The sequence below is a fragment of the Peromyscus eremicus genome, chromosome 7 (genome assembly GCF_949786415.1).
Source record: "Peromyscus eremicus chromosome 7, PerEre_H2_v1, whole genome shotgun sequence".
Classification (NCBI taxonomy): Eukaryota; Metazoa; Chordata; class Mammalia; order Rodentia; family Cricetidae; genus Peromyscus; species Peromyscus eremicus.
In genome coordinates this window covers 52,398,689-52,425,302 of record NC_081422.1, presented here as the reverse complement: position 1 = coordinate 52,425,302, position 26,614 = coordinate 52,398,689, and the positions used below count along the sequence as shown (strand labels likewise).

The following is a 26,614-nucleotide window of genomic DNA, read 5'->3' as shown; positions in this document are numbered from 1 at the left end:
AGCTTATACATCCTCTAAAGCACCACTCAGAGCCTTCTCTGAGCATGCCAGGTAGATTGGGTGACCTGTAGACTCCCACCTCCAGCTTAGGGTCATCTCATCAATGGTCACCATCTATCCCCTAGTTTTTCTCCCCTACCGGTCTTTGAGGGGTTCCAGGATAGGTGCCTTTTCTCCTAGGGACCTTGGGGACCCGCATCTGTGTACGTTCTTCCAAATACTTCCTCTTGCTTTTGCTTGCTCTGGGGCAAGCAAGCTGAGGAGCGATGAGACCAGGACTCCTGTGGGGAATGTCGGGTCACCAGGAAACCTCCGTCTGACAGCATCCTCCTTCTGTCATCCAAGGAAACCAATTACAGGCGCCAAGGCACGGGGGTTCCAGGAACAGCAGATGGGGGACAGAAAGGTGGGATCAGAGGGCATAATGGTAGCTCAGGGTGCATTGGCCTGCAGATAGAGGGAGTAGTTAAAGGGATTTTGGAGACAACAGGCCTCTATGCCCTGCCAGGAATGGTAGGATGTATAGGCAGATCAGTCTGTGTGGCCCTTCAGATTTATGAAAGGGGCCAGGATGGGGGGGGTCTCCAGCTGAGCTCCTCAGTAGACAGCCTTTGTTCCTTCACAGACTTTGCCCTTTCTTTGCTCCCAAGAGAGAGCGCGTAAGACAGAGGCAGAGGATGGAGCTCACTTTCATCCGCAGCCAACCCTGGCACCGTGGGTATCCTGTGGCCATCCTTGCAGCAGATCTGCTTGCCACTGAGCCTAGCCTAACAGTCCTGTCTACCCACTGCCAGACTGAGGCCCCTGATGCTGATCACCCATCAGGGCAAACAGCCTTGTCCCTGGCTGCCCCCTCCCTGATGGCTCATTTACATGGGATCTACATGGGCTCATTTCATGCCTGGATGCACACAGCTTCTTGCCTGGCTGAGCCTCTCCTTTGTAGAGACAAAGGAGTGTGCTCAGTCACTCAGATCCCTTCTACAGGCACATCAGGGTACCCTGAGCATTCCCAAAGGGAAGAGGAAGGCTGTTGGGGTACAGAGAAAGCAGGGACCACCCTAGAGGTCACCCATGGCCCAGGAGCAGTCAGGATTAAGCTCACATTCCTCACCAGTTGCTCTGCTCACTTGGAGGCTGAAGCTCGTTCCTTCCCTTCATCGGAGGTCTTCCTGAGAAGGCTGTGAAGTGTTGCTGTTGCCGCCACCGCTGCCGCTGCCGCGGTCACTGCTGCTGCTGCCATCGCCGCAGCGATACGCTGGAGAACAAATAGACTGGAGCCGGACCCTACGAGGCTCTGGAGAGCAGAAGTCTTCCCAGACCACAATAGGCATGAACAGCTGCGGACTCTGCTCCAGCCACAGGTCTGGGTTCCTCAGAAACCCATAGTCCCAACCACTTTCACCACTTAGGCCACCTTGGGAAAATTGGATTGGGGGAGAAAAATGTGGGATAGTCATCAGCCCTGGGCTGGCCCAAGTGGACAGAAAATGCTGTGAGTAAGGGTAGGGAGTCTTCCACAGCTCACTAGAAGCTCAGCTGATGTCACAGAATCTGTCCCAAACTGGCTATACACCCCTCTCCAGCAGTTACTACACCAACAGAAAAGCTCCTAAGAAACTCCAAAGGCTCGGTCCCTGCCCCCGATGGACAAAGAAACAGGAACAAAATGGGGCAGAGAGGAGTAGAGAGAATGCTCAGTGGTCAAAAGTAATGATTGCTCTTCAAGGACCCAGGTTCAATTCCCAGCAGTCACATGGTGGCTCATTACTATCCACTATCCAGTGTAACTCCACTTTCAGGGGATCCAACACTCTCTTCTGGTCTGTGTAGACACCAGGCATGCACATGGTGCACAGACATACATGCAGCGAAACACCCATACATATAAAACAAATTTTGTTGCAGGGGACGGGGGTTTATTGTTGTTTTTCAAAACAGGGTTTCTCTGTGTGTAACAGCTCTGGCAGTCCTGGAACTCGCTTTGTAGATCAGGCTGGCCTCGAACTCACAGAGATCCACCTGCCTCTGTCTCCTGAGTACTGGGATTAAAAGTGTGTGCCACCAGTACCCAGCTAAAATAAGAAAATTTTAATGGGGCAGAGAAAACCATAAGGAAGGTCATTAGGGGGACATCTGGGCTCCTTTCTGAGCTGTCAGGTGTTCCCCCCATATCTATCCCACAGCCACTGTCCTTAGTCCTGGCCTCCTTCCCCTGAGCAGCTTCCTCGTTCCCTCCCGGTTCTCACCTGCCTCTGCTCCAGTCCTTTCTCTAACAGGATGCTTATGGTAAAGACAGAATGGCATGCAGCCCCCCTCTTTTCCTAGCAGCCTGGCCAAGAGCAAACAACCCTTCTTTGGTCCTATCCTGGCACCACCAGCCTCTTCTTCTTTTTTTTTTTTTAATATATTTTTATTTTATGTGCATTGGTGTTTTGCTTGTGGAACTGGAACTGCAGTTACAGACAGCTGTGAGCTGCTGTATGGGTGCTGGGAATTGAACTCAGGTCCTCTGGAATAGCAGTCAAGTGCTCTTAACCGCTGAGCCATCTCTCCAGCCCCCACCACTAGCCTCTTGCACACACCCTTCTAGCATATCCTAGGAGTCCTCATTGATCAGTTTCATCTCTCAGATGGGCCCTTTGAAGATAAGGAGGCCTAGAGTGATCCTGGCCGGGTTTCCCAGGGGACGCAGTGGAAGGAGAGACTCAGAAAGTCAGGAGTTCGAGCTATGGGAGGAAAGGGCTGCAGGGCTCAAGGTTTGCTGAGCGGTTGCAAGTTCACATCCCCCATTTCTGCCCCTTGCGAGCTGAGGTCCTCCGAGTCCGCTGGCCAGCAGAATCAGTAGGGAGAGCCTAGACAGTTTGCACAGACAGGAGGTACCCAGTGACAAACAGGAGGCCCGCCCCACTCAGACCACTGGCATGGAAGACAGGGAGCAGGCACAGGTAAATAAATAGCTTGTTTATTAGTAATATGTTACATTATTAAAGTGCATTGAGAAGAGATAAGGGACGGAAGCTGGAAGGCCCCCGGCCCCAGGCCCTGCCCCAGACACAGCTGGAGAAGGGTCAGCTCTCTGCTGAAATCCATGGACTGGGGGCAGGGAGGCCCACTTGGAGAGCTCGGCCTGGGCCATCTCCACGGGAATTTTCACAGTTTAGCCTAAGTTAGGACATGTCCTGAGCTGAAGGTGGGAGGCTAGGAGCATGGAAGCACAGCCCCTGGGGAAGGGGGCTGAAGGGAAGGGAGGAGTCCCCCCCTGCCCCCCAACCCCCAATGCCAAGGGCAGAGTCCTGGAACCTCCCCCTGTGGACCCGGCTCCTCCTTCAAAATGACCACGGCAAATCTACCTAGGGCTCAGTTTTCTTCTTCGCTCTCCCCTGTCTCCCTCACCCACCCCTCCCAGAACCACCCCACACTGGAGGCTCATGCCCTCAGACCGGGCTCTCAGGGCAGAGTCAGCTCATGCCACTCTCTTCAAACCCATGCCTGTCCCTGGACTCCGATCTCATCCCAGGGAGCCCCAGCCTGGGATCAGCCCCCACCCCCCCTTCCCAAGCCCTCCCTCTACCCGCCCCCCAGCATGTAGTTTTGGTATTTCATACAGATGCAGTCAGAAGTAGCTATACATGAAATAAGCCTAACATAAAAATAGAGCTTTTTCCGTCCTTCCGTCCGGAAAGCAAACATCCTTCAATAAACATGCAAGGCGCTGTCCGGTGGGACCCAGGCTGTGAGGGAGGTGCAGAGGAGCAGCCTGGGTCTGCAGGAACACTGGCCACCCAGCAGTGGGGCAGGGAAGGAAGCAGTCGGGCACAGTGGTCCCAAAGGACTCAGGCCTCAGCCCCAAGGTCCAGAGATGGGGTCTCAGCTCCCTTCCCAAAGCCCACTGCCAGGCTGCTGGGCTCTCAGGCCAGGTGCATCACTGCATGAAGTCAAGTGTGAGGAGATTTCGAAAAATAATCTCAGGAAGATAAAGTCTTGGGTCACTGATGGCCCAGCTTCACAGTCGGTGCCTTCATTTTGCCGTCCCTCACTGTCCCCACCCCACCTGGGCCTCAGCAGCCGCCTGCGGCTGGACATCTCCAGGCCCTTTGTCCCCCACTGGATTATTTAGTACCCCTGGAAGAATCAGTGGACAAGGAGCTCCCGGGCCAGCCGGCTGTGAGTGTGATATTTTTCTAGTATTCCCGGGCTATAGAAGCCTGGGGTACACCAAGCTCCTAGAAGCCCTAGTGAACCAGCAGGCCAAGTATGAGTGTGGGCAGGACTCCTAGCCAGAAGGAGGCGGCCAGGGCACGGGCCCGGCCCATTAACTGTTCTGCAAGGTATCTGTCCTCAGGCAATAGCTCCCAGTGCTGAGCCTCACGGAGGTAGGAGCCTTCTTGGGCCTCACAGCGGTAGTGACCATACTGACGGGCCGTGAGGTTCTCGATGAAAAGGACGCAGCTAGGGCTTTGGTGGCCCGGCTCACAGCTCTGTTCCACATTCTCCTCGTGGCGCCATAAGTAGGTGGCATGGCGGGACTCCATGGGGCAGGTCAGGTAGTATCGCGAGTTTCGGGCCAGGGAAACCTTCTGCAGCGGGGCATCGTCTGTGGAAGTAGGGGAAACAGACATGAGGAGGGGCCAAAGGCACCTTGGGAGTCTCTGAGTCCTGCAGATGAGGCTCCTGGAGCAAGGCTTCTAAGGGAACATGGTGGAGAGGGAGGGGATCCTGACTTAGTTATTTTCCTGCATTCTCCTACATCCCCACCCCTCTCATAAGCACCCTATATATATCATGGGAGTTCCCTCGGCAGGATGTGGGCCAGGGGCCTCGGCCAAGGCCATGCCTTCTGCAGATCAGGGTAACTGAGGCATAGCTGTGCTTCCTTCATCAGCCTGGGGCCCAAGGGTAGGACTCCATGAGATACCTGGTTTAGGGTTGGGACATTCTTTGTGTGGCTCAGCTGGGTTAATAGACTGCAGCACTGACCTAGAAGCAGGAGGAGCAAACATCAGCAGATGGAGGCTGCAGCACAGCACCCCCACTTATCCTCACGTGACCCCAGAATGATCCTCCCGTGCCCTTCAATGTCTCCCCATTCTCGGGTCTGCCTTTCCTTGCAGCAAAGGGATTTGTCCAAGGTACCGTTGGGAACTGTAGATAGACACGCAGTGGTCCTGGTCCCAGCCGCAGTAGGGATCTCGGGACATGAGGCAGCCATGGCAGCCCCCGCTGTAGACCTCACACATGTCCAGGGGTACTTGGCTCACTTCCCATTGGGAGCTCACATATAGTTTCCGCTGGAACGAGAGCAAGGCCGGGTCAGGCCGGAGCCCTTCACCGGGTTCTCAACGCTTGAAGAAAGGATTCTGCCACCCTGGAGGTCCTTGAAATGACATGCAGACTGCAAACAGAGTAGCCCTCTCCCCAGGAGTTGTCTGGGTGGTCCCAAGGGTGCAGACGAGGGTGGGACAGCTCACCCGGTCAGCATCCAGCGATATGGCCTGGATGGCAGCTGCGCGGTGGAAGGGCTGGATCTCCATGATATTGAAGACGAAGCTGTGTCCCTGGTCCCCCGATTCCACCACCTTGTGAATGGTGCCCCTGTCTGTGAGCAGAGGAGGGGTCAACAGACAGAAGTCCGCCTCAGCCAGACAGCCTTCTTTAAGGCAGGGCTGCCAGGAAAATACACTGTTGGGGAGGGCTTGGGAGTCACGGCTCAGGTGAGTGTCACAGGACTGGGGTAGGGTGGGGCGAAGACGGCTGAGTGAGAAGGAGCATGGAGCCTAAGGGCAGTCTGGAAGTTTCCAAGGCTGATCCCCAAAGGCCATCCCCTCAGTGAGTGGCCCCAATATGCCAAAGGCTTATTGGAGGCTGCAACATGAAAAAGCAAGCCAGGATTGTGGCCTCACTTTGCCTTGGTTCCCCCTTCCCTCCTCTGCCCTGGAGGTAGGCGTTATCTCCCTTATTTTGCAGATAAGGAAAGGAGGTGCAGAAAAGCTATGGGTTTGCTCAAGGTCACACAGATGGTGAGCAGCAGGGAACAAATTGGAACTCAGATGGGTCAGAACCCCACCTCTGGCTTTTTTTTTTTTTTTTTAACTTGCCTGCCTCCGAGGTACCTAGGGGATATATTGTCTTTAATTGTTTATTTTCAGAGTGATTTTAGATCTTCAGAAAAGTGGCTGTGATAGTAGAGAGTCCTTGTCTAGCCTTCCCCCAGTGTCCCCAGCTGAAAACCTTACATAACCAGAGTGGATTTGTCACAACTAAGCAATTGACACCAATGTGTTCCTATTCACTCAACTACAGACTTCATCTGGGTTTATGGGGTTTTTCCACTGATGTCCTTCTTTTGTTCCCGGAGCCAATCTAGGATTCCACGTTGCACTTGGTCTTAAGGGATATTTTAATTTCTGTAAACTCTTAGATCTGAAAAGAACCTTGGATTCCATATGAGAGCTCCCAAGGTCACACAATCAGATTGTCTGCTAGACCAGCTCTCTCCATTGGCACCTGTTGGGGACTAATGGGTGTCCTGACCCTGGTCCTCCTAATCCCACCTCACCGACTGTCCCAGTTTCTAGAATAGCCTCCTCCTTTTCTCCTTCCATCCCCATTTCCCAGGGCATTATCTGCCCCAAAAAAAAGGCAGTCAGACAATGCCTACTTGAGACAGTCCTCTAGGCTCAATGTTTCAACCAGCTTTGAGATGTGGCCAAACACTACTTGGACCTGACCAGCCCCCAACACAGTCCCTGCCTCACCCCAGACACACAGACACAGATACACACAGACATAGACACATATAGATAAGTAAACACACAGCGAGTCCCCACTGTGAGAGTTTCCAGTCTCTGTTGAGGACCTAGAGAATTCTTTATTTTTATCTGGCCCCAATATTTCTAAATGCTGCAGGCTCTAAATCGGTGTCTCTCCCATGGGCCACGGGGAAGGTAAGAGATTCCCTCTCTAAGTATGTTTGTAGCCCATTCACATAGGAAGGGAGTAGCAGGGCTCCCTGGGCCCAAGTCCAGCCCTCCCCATCCTGCACTGTGTGACCTCCCTTCCCTTGTCCCCAATGTCCTGTGGGAAATTACTCTCCTTGAGATTTCCAGGAGCCAAACAATGACCCCAGGACTGCAGCTTCCAACCAGACCAACATGGCCAAGGAAGCCCCAAAGCGAGGCAGCAACAGGAAGCCACTTGAAGGAGTATGAACAATTGAGGGATGGGGCCTGGGCTCTGACGAATGGTACCAGATGTATAGGGTCCTTTCTAGTTTCCAGGAAGGCCTGTGGCCAGGCCCACAATGGCCTCCAAGGCTCTTTCCAGGATACCACCCCCGCTTTGACCAAGACCTGAGATGAGGAGGGAGACACAAAGAAAGCTCAGGGTGTACAAAGGCCTTCTAGAACAAAGGAGCATCTCTAGGGCATTCACTCAGTCCCCCCCAGGGAGGTTTCTCCAGGAAAGGAAGGGGGAGACACTGTCTCAAGCCTCCATGAGGCTTTGCCATCTGCAACTCCTTCTTGACATGGCATCAAATTCTTTGTGTCCTACCAACTTTTCAAACACTTCCTCTCACCTGCATAACCCCAAAGTCTAAGGGAGGCCCTGGTCCTTATTCTGCAAGACAGAGGGTCCCAGGAGGCCCGTTGCTCAAGCCCCTCTCCCGACTCACCCCCAGCTGTCCATGTCTCTTCCCATACTTTCTCCATTGAGAGAGACATCGGGACCAAAGCTGTATCTGGATCTAGTGCATGCTCTTCTCTCAACTCAGGAGCTTTCCCTTTTCCCTCTGCCTCACCTCCTCCAGGAAGCCCTCCCTCTTCGCCTGAGCATCTACAGCTCTGCACACTAACTCCTCACAGCCCTATCACTCAATTCTCTGTTTACACCTAAAGGCCCAAGCAAATGTTACCTGCAGGGTTCTTTATACCTTCCATAACTTTTGTTTTTCTTTTTTTTTTGAAACAGGGTCTCACTATATAGCCTAGGTTGGTCTGGAACTCACTATGGAGACCAAGTTGGCCTTGAACTCACCGAGATCTACCTACCTCTGCCTCTTGAGTAGTGAGATTATAGGCATGCACCATAACAAAGAATAGTTCATATCTATTTTCACAAAGTAAATCAGAGAGTTCTGGGATAGCCCATCACCTGTGGTTAGATAAAGGACATGGAAGGTCTCTCCATTGCTGGCTTGCATGCGGTGGACGACCACTTTCTGGTAATGGTACTTAGAGTGAAACAGTGGTGTCTTCAGTGGCCCCATGGGCTCCACCCTCTGTGACACCTCTGGGTGACTATCAGCTACCTGGAAGGTTTCTGTTGGTATAGGTTGCTTTTTGGGGAGGCACTGAGAAAGAGAAAAAGAAGTAGGTCAGTAGGTGACTGGGAGGTGAGACCAGGAAGGGCTGGGGTCTGGGCCATGGTTGGTCAACAGCTCACCATGCCAGGTCGAGGGTTGGGAAGGCCCATGTGATAGCCCTTGAGTGAAGAGGTACGGAAGACTTGGTCAATGTCACCAAGAGAATACACGCAAACAGCTGAGTAGTTCCTGCAAGGATATACAAAGCACTTTAGTAGGTGGCCCAGGGTACACACCTCCACTTACCCTGGTCAGGCCCATGCCAGACAGGGCACAACCATAGCCCTCAGCCTGCAAGCTCTGTGAGCTAGGACTATTCTGAGGCAGAGCACAGTGCCTAGCATGTCAAAGTTGAAACAGGAGAAGAACTAAAGGAGGGAGGGAGGGAAGCTGGACTAAGTTATCTCCACTGCAATCTCCAACCACAACCTTGGGTTCTGTTACAGCATCACTGAGTTCAGAGGCCACCTGTTCTACTCGACCTAAAGAGAGAGGAACCCCATTGTGGGCTGAGTCATTCTCTGGGCCCTCCAGTCACAGGCTGCAGGGTGCTACAGCCTCAGGGACCCAGACCTCCATGTCCTGACCAGTATGTGGCTCCACCCACACAGGAGCCAAGACCAGGGTCCTTCCCCCTCCCACACACACACACTTGTCTGCTTTGTTTCCAATCAATGAAAGTGATTACAGAGTGTGAATTAGCAGACAGTGTTTGAGCAGGTGTGATCACACCCAGCACCCCAGGAGAGGCCTCTCAGCCTTTCCCAGGCCTAGTATCAGCTTTTGGCACACACATGGCAGGAATGTACACAGGGCTTAGGGCCACACACCATGTGTACAGAGGCAGAAATACAACAGGACAGGCATCACATTGCCGCCGCCGCCACCGCCACCACCGCCACCGCCACACACCTATTAACAGCTCAAGCCTTACACCCGCAGTCTCTGCTAAGGTCATTAACTATTCCTCACCAGGGGTTGGAGAAAACGCCATAGACCCTGGTGTCCCTCCACTGGCCACTGGGGTCGGGGAGCAGGAAGACATCCTGCAGCCGATTGAAGTTCCTGTTGGTGGCGGCGTCACTGCATACTAGCATGGCTTTCAGGAAGGTGTTCCACTTGGAGACAGACAATGAACTCTCACCACCCTGGTCCCCCTGGAAGGGCAGAAGGCAGAAGATGCCCCTCAGCACCTGCCTGGGCTGCTTGACACACCAGAGACACCCTGCTGCCGGGCATGCCAGCACCCAGGCTACTGAGGAGCAGGGCAGGTTAGCAGGGGTCGATGTCTGTGGAGACTCAGGCAAGCTTTCAGGTGGGTTCCAGCCTGGTGTGCCAGGACCCACCTTGGGGCCCTGCAGAAGAACACTCTCGGTCCCCACAGCAAACATGATCAGACACATTTGCTACTTTCACCTCTGCACACTTATACACAAACATACAACATAGCAAATTCACACAAACACAACACAGGTAAACACACAGGTACTTACGTACTCACATGTTTGTATATCCAATATGCACAGACACTAAACCACATTTATTCACAGGCACATGATAGCCTGTGCACACGAATTCCCACAGTTTCACGCACACACACACACACACACACACACACACTCCTATTGTAAATACACAGACACATTCCCACTCATCCAGCCACCCCTCACATATCTGGCTCACCCTGCACAATTGGGCTACTCGGGACACATTGAGAGGAGCCTCTGGGTTCTTGTCGGGATTGTCCTCCCGGAAGAAGTAGTAGATCTTGTCATCATAGGCTTGGTCTTGGTGCACAATGGTGGCCTTGATGAACTGTGGGTCTGCCAAGGACAAGGGTGAAAGGGTATAAGGCTAGACACTTGTGTGGGGTACTCATTTAACCTTGCACATCTCTCCCAGATATACATGAACTCAGAACTTAAGGCCCCACGGGGCCCTTGACTCTAAAGCAATACCCCACACCTGTTATGTCCTCTTCTACAAAGATGTCATGGGCCCAGGAGCAATGACTTCATGCCTGGGGACTGCAGGAAAGCCCCTGGGGTGCCCATGTCACTTCTGCCTAATCAACGGAGCCTTAATGAGGAAGACGGGGCCTCCTGCCCAACATGGGTTCATGAGAAAGATGAACTTTGGCTCTCTGAGCCTCGTGCGAGGTCTGACCTTCCCCTGGGTTTGTTCCCAGAGTAATTCCGACCCATCTGGCCTCCACACTCTTTTCTCTGTGATTCCTCCTCTCTCACAAACTCCTCAGTCCTGGCTGTTCAGGTCTGTGCCTTTCAGGGAGTCCTCTTGGGATATATCAGGCTATTATCTGCCATCCTAGGCGTGCACATGCCTTGATCCACCCTCAACCCAACCTGACTCACTCTGCATGACAGTATCACTTGTATACAGCTCACTCTCGCCCCGGATGCGGCGGAACCGAGGGATCTTCCCGTTGTATTCCTGCTTCCGGATGGTAGAGTATACTTCATCCCCTGGGATATAGTAGGAGGACATGTGGGTAAGAGCGAAACTTTTCTAAGTCTTTACCCCAGGCTCGGGCCACTGAACACGGGGCTGACCCTCCTACCCCGCGCCTGGTGCAGCAGTACCCTCCCGGCGACCCTGTCACAGAGCTGCTCTACCTTCAAACAGAACCAGGGAGTTCTCATCCGGGCTGAAGGGGGCATAGCCTTTCATCTCACCAAGTGACGTCACCACACTGTCATTCACCTGGAGGAGATCAGAGGTGCAGAGAGCAACATGACCACCAGCCACTGTACCCCACAAGGGCCAGTTTCCCAGCCAGGAGCCTCTTCTCCCAGAGATTCTGCTCAGGGTAATTCCGGGCTCAGAATCTCCCATCTCTGTCTGGCTATGAGGGGCTGACGCCCACCCAGGAAATGAGGGCTATTCAGGCACATGGGAAAGGTTCTCACCAAGTTCCAGCAGCTGGGTTTCCGGGCATTGGTGCCACAGACCAGCAGCCCATTACCTCGCCTCTCTAGAAGAGTGATATAGTTCTCACAGTCCTGTGTGGGGAAGGAGATTGTTAGGTGGGGCAGGCCCAGCAGACATTAAGACAATCAGTCTTAGGAAAGAAGACATCCAAAATGGCCAATAGCAGCCACCCAGGACAGCTGACTCTATCCCCCTTTGAGCAAGGCCTGTGTCAGGGGTCCATGTCTCCCCTCTGACTAGTGACCGTAAAACTGGCCCAAACTCCCCCAACCCCATAAGTCTAGGGAATACAAGGCAAAGTCATGTTCCCTCCCTTCCTCCAACTCTCATGATCTTCTTCCTCTTCCCAAGGGGCCTGCTCTTTTTCATGGTCTTCCCCCATCCCCCGCTCACCTGTTTGTCCTGGCAAGATCCCTTTGTGGAGCCAATGTTTACCTGGAGGAGGGGGAGAAAGAAGCATTAGTCCCTCTTCGAGGGATGAGATGTCTCTGAAATGCTGTCCATGCAGCCACAGGACACGCCCTGGATGAGACTATTATTCTCATCTTCCATGGAAGTAATTGAGACTTGGAGAGGGTAAGCAGATTTCCCAAGGTCACATAGGCTCTTTTGTCTGATACCAGGAGCAGAGCCTAGCAATCGCAAAAGGCAGGCTAGGGGTCCAGGAACCCAGCTTCCCAGCCCGCCTTCCCCCATCAGCACTACCGGCCTGGTCGTGTGTGTGTTAGCCCCCAGTTTTTCTCTCAGAGTCTGACTCTACTCCACTGCAGATTACCTGTCGATGCCTCCCCCAGGAACCGTGTGTGAGGTTATGGAGGTAGAAGGACCTGTGCAGAAAGATGTGCCAGCTCCTTCACACTCCCTAAGGGCCTTTGCCAGGACCAGAGGTCAGGGATGAGGAAAGGTAAGGGGAGGGCAGAGGAGGCCCAAGCTCACCGTGCGCACGGAGGCGTTCTTGCCCTCGGGGAAGCTGAAGAGGTAGACCTTGCCACGTCCACCCACCCACACGGAGAAGCTGCCCGGTTCATGGAGAAGCACGGTGTGTGGCTCAGGCTGGCCAAAGTCCACATGGTCCTGCCCTGTGCAGCACGGAGGAGAAAAACACCCTAAGGAAGAGGACCCTTGAGCTTCCACAGCCAGACCAGACCCTGCTGGCTAACTAATGCTCCAAGCTCAGGGCACTGAGGCTCAGAGACCAGGTCTGATTCAGGTGAGCCTGAGAAGTAAAGAACACCCTCGTGGGCTCCAGAAACCTTCTGTCTACACCCAAAGCCGTGGTCCCATCCCCACAATGTGTGTTTTCTCAGAGTGAGGGGCATTTTAAGGATCCCGGGGAGAACAGACCCCTTCCCCAAACACATACACAATCCTGAGCGGCTGGACAGGTGTGAGGAGACCATCGGCTCTGTACTGTGAGGGGATCTGCAGTCTCGTCCACCTCACTCAGCCTCCTCAGAAGCAAAGTGCAGGGCTTCTAGGCACCCCGCTTAGAGTCCAGATCCCCAGGCAACCATGTCACTCACAACTCCAAATCTTCCTTTGAGAAGTAGTCTCCAACCCCTCCTGGCTTACCCCAGGCCCTCAGTGGGCATCATGTCAGAGCTGGAACAAATCTCAACGTTCATTCTTTCCCATTATACAGTTGGGGAAACGGGTCAAGGAACACATGACAGCAGGTGGGGTAGCAGGCCCTAAACCAACCCTCCTGCTTCTGTCTCTCAAGCTAACCTCTAGCCTGGTTTCATCACCCAGATGCCAGCTCCTTCTGGGGCTCAGGATCAGCTCTCTGTCTCAGCAACTCTGAGACAGGGGACCTTCAAAAAGCACAGCCTATGCCTTTCAGCAGAAGGGCTGACCAGGGCAGTTTTGCCCAAAAAAGAAACTGTCTGCAGCCACCACCTCCAGGGAGAAGCTGTCTCCTCTCTAGGGACATTGTTGAGGTTGTCTGGGTCGCAGGACTAAATTACAGGGATGGGATGGCCTATGGCTATGCCCTGGGCACTCAACCATAGCCTCTGTCCCCTCATCTCTGGTTAGCCTGGGCCTCACCCCGGAATCTGGTCTAACCACTGTTTTTTCAGCTGCGGCCAACTTTGGGAACAGCCAGTTTGGCAGTAACGCCCCCAAGCGGGACATGACCCAGCCCAAACAAAAACAAACCTGCCAGTTCCTCAAGGTCTGCCCTAAGTCCTCCTTGCTGCTGCTACTTAAGCCGTTGCTACTGATCCTGCATCCATCAGGAGCAAGGAATGGCAAGAGCGTACAGTGTACGACTCGAGCCTTTATTCCCTTTGCTGAACACACATTTCTCCACAGCCAACTGGTCCCAGACAGACAGTGGGAGTAACTCAAATTCTGCATTTCTGCTGCGGCCTGGCTCACTGTGTAGAGGAGGAAACCGAGACCCCTGGGGGACAAGCCTGGCCCAAGGTCACATCAGCAAGTGGGTTCATCCAGACAGTATCAGTTCTCAAGAACATTCCTGGAGATGTGAGCCTGGCTGGCTACCGCGTGAAGCGCTGAGTCTGCTGCCCTCTGACTGGCCTGGCTCTCCTGGGGCATGCTGCAAACAGCCTGATCCAGCAATGTGGGTGGGTATGCGCACACGGGGGGGAGGGGGAGTGTCAGACACCCTACCTCTTATACCCTAGACCCCCAAAGCTGCCTCTCATTAGCCCCAGATGTGCCGGGAGGAGCTCTGTGCTGCTGTCTGGATAGAGGTACTTAATGGGGGCAGATCCCAGGCACTGTCCTCCAGCTCTCTTCCAGCTGGGATAAAACTGCAATGCCGGGGTCAGCAGCTCGCAGACACTTGGTCTCTCTGACTCACGGCTCTCCTTTCACCCATAGCCTAAGCAACAACCTGAGCAGCAGGTCCCAGGCAGCACAGCTTCTCTTCCGCTTCCTGAACATCCAGGCCGGGAACCAGGGGAAAGGTCCACATCAGCACCTGGGGATGTTGGGCTACTGAGACCCACAGCCCCAAAGCCAAGGAAAAGAAGCACTGGATCAAGGTCACACCCCGAGGCCTCAGAGAAGAGCCAGGCAAGCCTAATGTACAAGTCAACTCAAGCGGGAAAAGGCACCAGAGGGGACCATGAGGGGGCCTTTGTCTTGGAGGTAGCAGGGCTGTGGAAGGGCAGTCCTGAAAGAGTCCAGGCTGAGTGTGGAGGCACCAAGGACAAAGTCTGAGGGGGATACTCGGCTCTTCTCAGAAGTGCAGATATGAGGTACCCATCCCACAGAAAGCTCACTAATAAGCAGATGGTCCCAGGAGGGAGCTCGGGGCTGCTCCCAAAAGACAGAAGCTATGAAGGGCAGGGGAGAGTGTCAGCAGCCGAGTAAGGGCAGCACTCAGCTGATCTGCAAGCCTGTTCCACTCAAACCCTGGCAAGGTCAACGTGGGGGAAGGCAGGGACTGCTGGCCCCATTTTGCAGAACAAGCAGGAGCTCCTAAGCTCTCCCACGAGTCTCACCGGCCCTCCCATGACTCTCAGGTTCCTGTCCCTCCCAGATCTGTGCCTGGTGATGTGTTACTGACTAGGGGAGGAAGGGGATGGCACCAGCTCAGCCCCAGGACAAGACCTTGGCCCATTCTCCACCCCGGCCCCAGCCCAGGCTCCCGCACTGCCCGAGGCCCTCAAAGGGCCTGATTGTGCCCGGGAAGTGTCAGAGCGGCAGTTCCATGAATACATGAAAGAAAGCTTTGTTCAGGTCAGCAGGAGCGGGGGCTGGGGGCTCTGGGCAGGAGGACTGCCTGGAAGTGAGGGCAGCAGCAGCAAGCCCTCATAGCCAGGATCACCTCAGAGAGAGCTGGGCCAGGGAGGGGCAGGGACAGATTCAAGGCCCTGCCTAGACAGGGCTGAGTAAGCTGGAGTCTACCTTTAAAAGGGTTAGGCTCAGTGTTTATATCCCTAAACGCTTTCTTTTTGCTGTCTTGTGAATCCAAAGATATGGGGAGACAGATAAAAGCTAGGCTGGCCAGGAATGGGGAAGGAATATGCAGGCAGAGGAATCAGTGTGACCAGAGATGGGAAGCTGACTGTGTGATAGGTACAGAGGACAGAGGCCACAACTGCCGCCTGACAGAGAACCAATGAAAGAAGAATCCAGAAGCTCAGGCCTTGGTGGTGGGGCAAGGGAGGCACAGATAGCTCCATCGAACCCAAGGACATACCAACCCACTGCCCATCCTCCCCCACCCCACTGCCTGCTACCAAGGAGCAGGGTCAGGAGTGGGAATGTCTCCCATCCTCTGGCAGTCCCCCACCTCCCACCTCCTGGCTCTCCCTGCTTCCTTTCCATCCTGTGTGTCTAAAAGGAGCACCGTCTGGCACCGTGTCTCCCCCCTCTCTCCCCGGCCTGACGCATTAGTGGCTGACTAAGTGGTAGCTAAAAGCTCCCAGAATAACCTGGGGGTTCAGGCAGGGGAGGGGGCTAGGGGCACACAGAGAGGACATGGCCTCAAGGCAGGCTAGGCACAAGGAAGGCCACCCCTACCCACCCCCATGTGACTCAGAGCCAATCCTGGCTCTCCTGAGCAGAGCAAGAACATCCCCAGACTGTCCCATACCTAGCTGGACCCCGCCTCCTAGCAGTTTAGGGTTCACAAAGCCTAGCCCCAGTTCTAGCCAAATGTAAGTGTTGGGAAGATGGACCGAGGGGAAGAAGTGGTCCCCTGCAGACACAGCACCCCTGCCAGGGTACCCATGAGGCTTTGATTATGTTGGGGGCAAAAGTCAGGTTTGAGTCCTTTCGGGAGCCCCGTCTCCCACCGCTGTCCCAACAGCTGACTGACCACAGGAAGTGGGGATGTCTTCTCTGGGGAAACGGTGGGGTTTTTCAAAGCAGGCCTGCCTAATGAAGGATCTGTCCTCCTCTTCTCATTCACTCTGGATGCGGTTGCCATCTGCTCCCGTCAATCCCCAGAGCCTGGATGCTTGGGAAAGAGGGAGGCAGGGCTGGGGAGGATGGAATGAGGACGCCTGTCCGCCAAAGGAACAACAGGGGCTGGTCCTTGACCCACTGAACCCATCAGCCTTGCATGCTAACCTCCAAAAGCCCTTGGAAAGTGGGCAGAGAATGGCAGGAATGTGGGCATCCCAGTAGGGAATGCCTGAGTCAAGTCGCCGAGGAGCAGGAGCCTGGCCAACCACATATCTGGCAGGGACCTCCTCCCACACTTGTGTCCCATTTTGCACTTACAGGCCCACTCACAGCCTCACCTGACCACACACTGGCAGAGAAAAGAAAGAAGCACCACGTGGTGCTCGGGAGCTAACCTGCAGTCTCTCTACCCTTTGGAATCTCCCACGATACACATGGAGAAGGTATCCAAACAGCCACCAAGCTCAGAGGCCACGGAGGCTGTGCCACTGGCCCAAGGGCTAATACCCAAGGGAGGCTCACAGACTTGGGTACCCATCATGCCACTGGATCTCTCTAGAACCACACTCAGGACTTCTTTGAGAGACTGATGTGAAAACAAAACAAAACAAAACTGTCTGCTCACCCTCCCTTTCCTCTGCATCACCCTCTCCCTAGACCTCCACCCTCACCCCATTCACCAGGAGCAGAGTCACTAACTTGACAAATGAAGGGAATCACCCGCTCACCTCCCAGGTAGGGCCCTGATCTCCCGAGGGCCTTTAGTAACCCAAAGGCATGACTAATGGAACTGTGAGTGCCGAGCAGGGTGGTGAAGGGAAACCTCCCCGTTGGTGGCAGAAACACAGGGACAGATGTTTCATTGGCTCTGCCTCTGATATAGCCAGGAAAGAAAACTATTTCCAGATGGCACCGACCTGGTGTTAAGAGCAGATTATGGCTACTATCCGGGTCCTGGTAGCAACACCTGTGCCCGGCTGGGCTCTGGCAGCTGCCAGACAAGTGCTATACCAACACAGGTGGCAAAGCCCTAACGTGGTAGTCACCCTCAGGGAGCAATGAGACACCCACCCTTATTATCAACAAGCTGCGTGGGCTACAGCCTCCACCCACTGCCAAGGTCAGCCGTGGCGGGAGGGGAGGACGTCTCAGGTGTTGATCCAGGCTGGGCTCTAAGAAACCTCCCACCTTTATTGGCATCCAGGCAGCTGTTGTGGTTGAGCAGGGGCAGGGCCTTCCTGAGTTCAGTGTCACCTTCTGCGGCTGGTGGGGATGGGGGGTTACTGGTTTGTCACGGCCTGGGTTTTATGACCCATCAGAATTCCAGGAACAAACACCAAACAGTCAAGATTAAGTTCACGGGTCGTTTGGGGGGAAATATGAGTCTGTGTGTGCTGAAGGAGTCAGATGCAGCTTTCTGAAAGTAGAGAGAGACTGTAAAAGCAACATCCTCATGTGCCTCCACTGGCTAGCCCAACAAATGCCCCACCACCCTGCAAAGACGGCAAGTCAAAGGTCTGCATCCCCATTCCACAGAGAGGAAAACTAAGGCCCTTCCCAAACCACCAAGGGCTGGGACCACTTGCATACATTACTGTGACCAGAGAATCAGAGGGCTTGGCTGCTGGACCAAGTTCTGATGAGAAGTACATTTTGGGGGTACTGAACTGAGCAGGAGTCAAGGGCTCAGGTGGAGATGGAAGGTGGTCCCAGAGCCCAGTTGGAGTGGAGAGGGGCGCTGAGCTCGATCCCAGGAAAAGCAGAAAGCCCAGAGCCAATGCCACACCCTATCTAACTCCCATCCATTCTTTGGCCCAGCAGGTTCCCAAAGCCCTAAAAGTCAGCTAGTGGCTACTTCAAAGCAGAGAGTGGGCAAAAGTACAGAGTCTGCTCTTGGGCCCAGAGCCTGGGCTGGGGTGGCAAGAGAGCAGAGGACGCTACCTCAGGGCAGCAGAGAGGGAGACAGGTGGAAGACTGTGGTGAAACAGAAGGTCCCCGGCCTCAGCTTTAGCCTGGACCAGCAGGGGACACAGTGTGAGGGCAGCCAGCCAGCACAGCCCGTTAAGGAGAATTGGCAGGGTCTAGGGTGCCAGAAATGCATTCCAGGAGAAACCAGAGATGCTGCAGCAGGAGGAGGAGGAGGATGGAGAGAGGAAAGGGACAGTGACGGTGTGTGGGGCTAGCCCTAAGCCCGGCACTTCAGAAACACTGTCTATCTGCCAGGGACTACTCTACATGGTTTTTAGATCTATTAACTCAGCCGGTCAGTAAGCTCATGTGATGCCTGGTCTCTTATCAGTTCTGTTTCACAGATAAGGGGTATGAGGCCAAGAGAAGCTAAGCAACTTACCCAGGATCACACAGCTGGGGATGCAGTAGGGGAGAGACTAACTCTGGTACCTGGGCATATCCTGCTGCACTCCAGGCGTGGACTCTCAGGGACTTCCAGAGCAGTCCCTTCTATACAGCTGAGGAGACCAAAGCTGAGGGAGGCAAGAGCTCAGGCAAAAGCTACTTGCCATCCAACGCCTGACCTCTCTGCTTGTGACACCTTGACAAGTGTGGGTGAGTAAGCATGAGTGTGCAGGTGGAGCAGGAATACGGGGTGCCGTGTGTCACCTTCACCCTAAATGCTAGCCAGTATGATTAATTGGGAAGACAATTCTCCTGGGATCTCTGTCTCTACTAGGCAACTTTGGGACTGGACATGCACACCAGTCCTTTTCTACTGTATACCCACTCCGGTTCCCAGCCAGTCAACACACACTGAAGCACTCATCTCCTCTGCCCGGGCTCTGAGCTCAGGACCTCACCACAGCTCCCAACTGCCCACCCCAGCAGGGCCTAACTCCCCCAAGCAGGGCAGTCAGGGCTCACCCATCTGTGAGCAACTCCACTATGGCTAACTCCCATCTCTACACAACCCGTGCTCACGGCCCTTGTCCTTTCTCTGCTGCACGGGGCTCTCACCTGTCCTTGAACGTCTAGCCCAAATCCCCTGGCTCCAGGAAGTGTTCCAGACTGCTCCAGCCCTCACTACTCTGCCCTGTACTCCCTGACTGTGCTCCATCCACCATCTGGCACACACCCTTCTCTGAGATCACACTGTGTCCGGTGGGATTTTACCTGAGATGTGGGGTACTGTGAAGAAGGACCCCATCGTCCGTTGCCAGGGCTGGACAAGACAGGGTGGCTCAGACAGTGGGAAGGGGCAGCCTCCTGCTACTCTTGAGAGGAGTCGACATCTTAGAAGAGGTTCCTGGGCCATCTATGGGGTGCAGGGCTTATCATGGTGACCTTACTTGATAGGCTGACCCAGAGCAGCAGCTATACGTCGGCCTGTGTCCCCACCCCTTGCTCTAGCCTGGATCTTTCCTTCTCCTCTCCCTGATCATATTACCCACACCAGCCTTCCTTCGCAGTCTTGGCAGTGCACTCCTGACTTCCCAGGGGCCCCTTTTCCATCACAGGCATGAGCCCTACATCTTAGTCACTAACGGCTCCCTGGGGGCAAGTGCAGGGCTTCTTTTGCTTTCCCTGTCCCAGGAGCTGAATCAGGTGCAGGCAAGGGTCAAGGGCTGGCTGCCCTCTACAGTGAGGGTCCCCAGGATGCTGGCCCAAAGCCCAGGGTCTTGATTAGAAGCAGGGTACAGGAGGCCCCGCAGGATCAGCCTAATCCCCAGGCTGCTGTGGCGGTTAAATCCAGATTAGCCTGAGCCATGACACAGAGCAACCTGAGACCTAAGCTCTGCTCAGCAAAGGCCAGACATGGGGTACACAGAGCAGAGTCCAAATCAGAGAGTCTAAAGGGAGTATGGTCTTGGTGGATGTGGACAGAAAGTCTCTGGGCTCAGTTAAACTGGCCATAGGCTTTCGAAGTCCTCCACCCAGAAATGCATGAAAGCAGATGGGACATTGGGAAGGGGCAGAGAGCTGGGCCGCCAGTAAGCTCGGGGCAGAAGACACAGCCTTGACTCCAGCTCTGCCTATTTTGCCAATGACCTTGAGCCAATTCTGCCATCTCTGGGCCTTAGTTTCCCCATCTGGGGCCGATGTGGTTGGCCCAGCTTCTCTCTTGACATTTCTTTTCTCACACCCTGAGCTCTGCGCTGTCAGGCCGGGTAAGCTGAGGACATCTCAGACGGTTCCTCAATGAAACTGAGAAAGAACTGGCAGGGAGGAGAAGGGAGATCGAGGAGGTGGGTAGGTATGGGGCCGAGAAGATGCCCTGGGGCAGCAGTCGGGGCTGGGAAGGAAAGAGGAGAGCCACAGGGTAACTAACCGTCAGGCTCCGGGGAAGCATCAACTCTGTGGCTGTGAGTTCTGGGTAGAACACTCAGCAGAGTGTCGCAGAGGAATGGAGGGACCTTGAAGAGGGCACAGTACAATCTACACATGGGACAGCGGGGCCAGGGTGAAGGCCTGCAGGAGGAAAGGGCTTGGAGAACCTTCCCTTGTGGGAAGGCAGGAGCTTGGGGCCTGGGCTGACTAGGGAAGGAGAAGCCGCCGGTCTCTATGGAGCCTGGACTGTGGCCCTTTACTTTCTCCTTTCTCCCTGTCCGCCTGGTCCACCGAGGGTCCTTCTTGCAAGGCCAGGGCAGATCAAGAGCCTGTCTCTCCTATCCCAAAAGAGGAGACAGGCCTCTGGGATAACCAAAAAAGGAAACTAAGAAAAGCAGAAGGCTTGTGGAGCTGCTAGCAAGAGGTAGGGAAGTGTGGTCAGTCTCTTATGACACAGCCACCCTGAATGAGGTACAATGACGGGCGTAGAGTGATGGTGGAGGCCAGAATGTCCGCTGAGACTCTAGCAGGCCACTCTAGGGTCATCCATTCTCATGACTGCCCCCTGTAGGCTGAGCCTCACAGCCCACTTGGCCTGGTAACTCCTCAAAGAGGAGTGTGTAGCTTACTCTGTTTCTCCTAAGTGTAGAGAACCTCATCTGCAACCCAGAAAATTATCTGCTCTCAAAAGGAACCAAGGTCCCTAGAAGGGGAAGCTGGTCAGAGGAATCGTGCCTGCCCTGTCCACAATACAGGGCCTGGATACGAGGGGGTTTCTTCTGCCTTAGAGAGAACGCAGAGAAAGGGCATGGCCGGCCTCCTAGCCGAAGACCCCTCCTCATAGTCAGGAGAGGATGGGGACAGTCCTAGTGTCCCTGGACCCCACCACAACTTCCCTCAGGGACCTGGGACAGGCTTGCCTGCCACTGTCTTTCTCCAGAAGGCTGCCCAAGCTGTGACAAGCGGTGAAGCTCAACTATCATCTCCTTCAAGAAAGCTTGCTGACGCCAGTGTAGCAATGCGCACGCCCTTAGTGCCAGCACTAGGGAGGCAGATAGGTGGATCTCTGTGAGTTCAAGGTCATGGCAAGTTTCAGGCCAGCCAGGGCTACACTGTGAGAGCCCGTCTCGAGAGAGAGAGAGAGAGAGAGAAAGAGAGCGCCAACCTTGCTGAACCCCTGGCCAAAGCCGACTCAACTCTGTCCGACAGATGCCGCCGCTCCTGCCCCTTCCTCATCCAGCCAACTCCTGCCTCTGCCATCTCAGCTTTACTGCTTCATCCAGAAAGCCCGCGGCCTAGCAGGCTTCCTCAGCACCCATGACTGCCCTCCATTGTAGGTCCTGTCCCAGCCCTTTAGTGTATGTACTGGTTCATCTGCCCAGTCTCCCTACCTACAAGGACACCAACTCATTTCATTTCCCTGCTGGACCCTCAAGCCCAATCCTAGAACTGGGCCAAAGCCGAACTCACAAAGAACCTGTTGAATGTGCTTCCACCCTTAAGGCCATAAGCCCACAGGCCATTCCCTGCCACTGATCCTTGACTTTCAGCCCATGATAGGAAAGAGAAAAAGGACACAAGACTCAAGGATTTCCCCTGACTGCCCGGGTTTTAGTTACTTAACACCAAGACCTGAATGGGCCACTCCGTCTCTGCTCTGCCCTCCTCGTCCCACAGAAAAAGGAATCTGGAGGTGTTATGGGCCAGCAGTGAATGAGACACTACCTCTGACTTTTGCAGACATCTGAGGAACCGGAGGTCCAGAAAAAGGCAAGGGCTCACCCAAAGTCACACAGCAAATGAAGCCAGAACAATTAGGCCAGAACCAGGCTCCTGACTTCCCACCTCTTTCTATCCAAGGCGCCAGAGTCAACTTGGATCTGTGCCACCATCTATCTGCAGCCCTGCCCCCGACACCTGCTCTCAGAATCTTCAATGTTCAGTCCAGATCCATCACAGAACTTGGCAGGGAGCTCCTGGGGACATCACCAAGCATCTCTTCCAGCTTAGGAAACCCCCTTTCCTCTTGGGGATTGCCCCCCTCCCAGTTCTGCAGGGGGGAGGGTGATTTACCTTGAAGGTGATGAATTCATCTAAGTCCCCAAGGGGGCAGGGATTTCCACTGGAAATGCTGATGCTTGGGGAGCCCCAGCTGTGACCTCATCCCCTGGAGGAGGTGATAACAACCCCCCTACCCTGGGGAGTGGCCCCTTAATGGCTATCCAACAGCTCCCAAGTCAACAATAACATCCTGTTGTTTAATTGGGCCAGAGGGGGAAGAACCAGCTGGGCAGGTAGAGACTGGAGCCCGGACTGTTTGCCTTCTGTGGACAGGCTAGCTCACTCTGACGTGGGGGGTCAGGACGTCCATGGGCTTCTCCTTCTCCTCCAAATATTGGTGGAGCAGGGGAGGAGTGCATAGTACACACAAGCATGCAAACCTCCTGCCTCACCACACCCTCACTCACCTGCCATCCACTCCTCTCCCGTCCCCTACTTGAAGGAAGATCAGAGTCACACGTTGACATTGTTAACTGACTCATGTGTGAGTGATGCCCTGTGGGGACAACCTCTTCCTGCTCTGGCAACCTCTGGGGGTCAAAGACAGGTGCAAAGCTCAAGGATGCCCCGCAGTCTGTGACGGAACACCCTTCCCCCTGGTCCAAGCTGTTCTGCACCAGGCCTTCATCTGGCTGCAAAGGCAGCAACTCTCTGAACAACTGCAGTCTGGGACCCTTTGAGAGTCCCCTGCTTTAATCACCCCCTAAGGCCTGGGGTGAGGGTGTGGGCCCAAGCGAAGAAAATAAAGACATTTCTATGCCTATCCCAGTCTCTATTCTGTCTTGACTCAAAACTAAACTCTAAATCTATGTCTTACAGAGAAATGGCTATAGGGCTACCACCATCCTTACTCTAGTCATCCCCGAAGGTCCCTGTCCGGGTAGACAGGGCCCTAGGCTTATTGTAGAGCCTTGGCGAGGGGGTGGGGGGGTCTTCCTCTCACTCTATGCCTGGGTTTGCCCTGTCCAAACTCCCTACTATCCGACTGCCATGTGTTACCCCATAGGAGGCAGGAGGCAGCTGTCAGCCGGGCACACTATCACCAGCTGGTGACCCTAGGGGGTCGGGGGCAGGTGAATGGCAGGGCCTGTCTGGTCAGTGGGGCACCTGGCACTTGTGAAGGAGATTGCAGACTGTCCTTGGACAAGATTGGTGAGTGTCTGGTGGATCCCAGCCAGAGGGGGTCAATAGTGCATTACCAGTGTGGTCACAGCCGTGAAGTGCAAGCAGGGGAAAGCTGGGCACAGAGATGGGCTGGGAGCTTGAAAAGTGGGTAAGAAGGCTGAAAGCAGCTTTAAATAGCCTCAGGGTAAGTAAGGACTAAGTGCCAGGGATAGAAGGGTATGCGTTAAGTGCTAACAAGTGGGTGTGCATTAAGTATGCGGTGGGGAGGTCAAGGAAGGATTTGGGGGGACAAGCGTGCTCAAATGAGTATAGAGGGAGATTCCACAACACTCAGACATAACCATTTGTCTCCTCCGGAGGACTCACGTGCTGTGCAAGACACAAGGGGACAGAGGCAAGGTAAAACGCTGGCAGGACAGAGGAAAAGAAGCTGAGTGGGTGCAAATGCCGGGTGTGCGGTTGTCCACCATGAGTGAGAGGTCCAGAGCGCCAGCTAAGCCGTTCCTCTTCCTCCGAGTACACCTCTGGCCCGGATGGCGAACTGGAGACCAGAGTACCTCATTTCTGGTTGGAAAACCGTCTAAATCCTTCTCTTCCTAACCCTGGACCAGGACAGGTTCAGGGTCAGATCAGAGCCCCTACTTGCATAGTGAGCGCCCATACTGCCCAGTGACCTTGGGCAAGTCACATTCTCTCAGCTGCTGCGGCAGTTCGGGCCACTCATTTTATGTGGGTTCCCCCCCTCCCCTGCTAAGAATACCTGCCCCAGATAATGCTCAGACTTCCGCAATCCCTGCAAACTGCCAAGGCATCAAAGGGTTCCCAGTAGGGACAGACTGGACCAGCACCCCCAGCCCCCGGTATGAGTCTCCCATCACTACTAGAGGAGGGGCTGCAGAGACGCCAAATTTGGGTACAGAGCTGAGTTTGCCTGGGGGCGGGGAGGCATTTGTGTGCAATGCAGGGGAGGGGAGCTCCGTCCCTAGCGGCAGAAAGCCTCCAACCCCAACCTAGCCAGCTTTCTGTCCCACTGTACAGGGGTCTAAACTGAGATACCCCAAGGGAAGACTCTTGTCCCTCAGGTTCTCATATTCATCACAGCCCTAAGGCTGCACACCCCTCCCCAGATACGCGGCTTGGGGGTCCCAATGGCCTCGCCCCACCCAATGGGCACTATCCCCCTCCTCGTGCTAGCGCCAATTTCTGGTGACAACTGCCACGTGCGGGCAAGGGGGGGGAGCGGCTTGTCCCAGCATTGGGGAGACAGCGCCCAGGTGCCCCGAGCCCCGGCACTGCACCTTGTCCCGGATCGCCGCAAGGTGCCCACCCCCTTGCCTGGCCCGCGCTCCGGGCCGGGGCGGGGGCGGGGGCAGGCGGCGGGGTCTTTGTTCCCGCAGCCGGAGCGCAGCGGCGGCGGCAATGGGTCCGCGCCCCCTTCACCAGCCCATCCTGAGCCCCGCGTTCCAGCAGAGCCCGCAGCTCGCAAGGAAGGGGTCGGGGTGAGGAAGCTGGCCGGGGGAAGGAAGGGTCCTGTATAGCAGACCCCGCAGCGGAGAGCCAAAGAGAGCCGCGGCGAGGCAAGGGCCCGCAACCTCCCCCCGCGCTTAGGCGCTGCGGCTCCGGCTCCGAGCTGCTGTTGGACTTGGAGCGCCACTTAGCCGGGCCCGGGCCCCAGCCGCTCGCTCACATGCTGCAGCGCTCAGCCCGCTCCGGCGTGACAGTACGCACACTCACATACACTCACCCGGACCCACACGCTCCCTTCGGGGCCAGCCCGAGACCTGCAGAGCTGCGCACACGCACTCTCTCTAGGTGCCGCACACTCCGCACCCTTCCCGCACAGCGTCCGATCCCGCGCCCCGCCGGCCGCGCGGCGCCGCCTACCTTTCCAGACGGCGGAGATGCGGGGTCCGCTCCTCGAGTGGCCTTGGGCGGAGGCGGCGGCCACCCAGAACAGCAGCAGCAGTCGCAGCCGCAGCGGGAGCCCGAACCGAGCCGGCGGGCTGAGGACGCGGGCGCACGGTGCGCTGGGGGCGGCACGTCCGGGAGGAGGAGGCGTCATCCCGCAGCCCCGGAGCGACAGCGGCAAGCAGCCGAGACTGAGCCAGCGCCCGGCCGCAGGCAGAACCTAGCGCCAGGAGGCGGAGTCAAGCGCCTGACCCCACCCCACCCCTCCCCCCCGCCCCTCGCAGCCTTTTCTAGCTTTGCCGGTGGCCCCTAGCTTGTGCGGTGCCCGGTGCCCGGTGCCCGGTGCCCGCTGCTAGGAGAACCTTCGCCACCCACTCTCAGGCAACTCCACCGGGAGAACCCAGCTGCGAAGAAGACAGACTTGTGATCTGTCATGAGGAGCAGGCCCCATCCCTCCTCTGGGCTTCAGTTCCACTTCCCTCACCCCAGTGGAAGGAAAGGCCTAGGAAATCTAGAAGGACCACTCAGCGCGTGGATGAGTCTAACACCGGACAACCCGGTTGCAGCCAGCTAAGTGGTTTGTAGTTAAGAGAGCCATTCTCAGAGAATGGGCTTGCCGGAGTGGGACCCAGCTCTCTGCTGATCCTGTCGGCCCGGAGCAAGATGCTTTCCTCTGTGAAGGAGACAGAGGAGGTCGATGATGTGTGGGGTGCCCACAACGCCCCACTATTGCTCTGCCTGAAAGAACACTGGGAATTTTTCATCTTGGCCTGGCTCCCTCCTCTCCCTCTCCTTTCTCCTCCCTTCCCCAGCCAGCAGCCTTCTGGGCTGCCTCCCCCCAGCCAGCTGGTGTATGCTCAGAAAATCCAAACTCATTTCCATGTGAGCTGAGGGGGATATAATTAGGAAGGCCCCTTCCCCAAGAAGAACGTGAGGGGCACATCCTGCATGCCCACAGTCAGGGAGGCAAGGTCAGACCAGTTGAAGGGATCTCTTTCTCTGCCTAAGGCTCGGCTACCTACCCCGGGGGACCTGATG

General features: G+C 55.3%; 1 protein-coding gene across 1 annotated transcript; it reads right to left on the bottom strand.

Annotated features, from left to right (window-relative positions):
• Nucleotides 1–3,570: 3,570 nt before the first annotated feature.
• Nucleotides 3,571–25,758, bottom strand: Sema7a (semaphorin 7A (John Milton Hagen blood group)). Its single transcript, XM_059267988.1, has 14 exons — nt 25,553–25,758; nt 12,251–12,393; nt 11,708–11,749; nt 11,293–11,385; nt 10,999–11,086; nt 10,738–10,848; nt 10,049–10,188; nt 9,338–9,522; nt 8,446–8,554; nt 8,155–8,353; nt 5,472–5,599; nt 5,137–5,291; nt 4,919–4,980; nt 3,571–4,597 (listed from the first exon to the last, which is right to left on the bottom strand). Exons 1-14 carry the CDS (start codon nt 25,728–25,730, stop codon nt 4,236–4,238), a joined length of 1,995 nt encoding a protein of 664 aa, XP_059123971.1. The 5' UTR covers nt 25,731–25,758; the 3' UTR covers nt 3,571–4,235.
• Nucleotides 25,759–26,614: the final 856 nt, after the last annotated feature.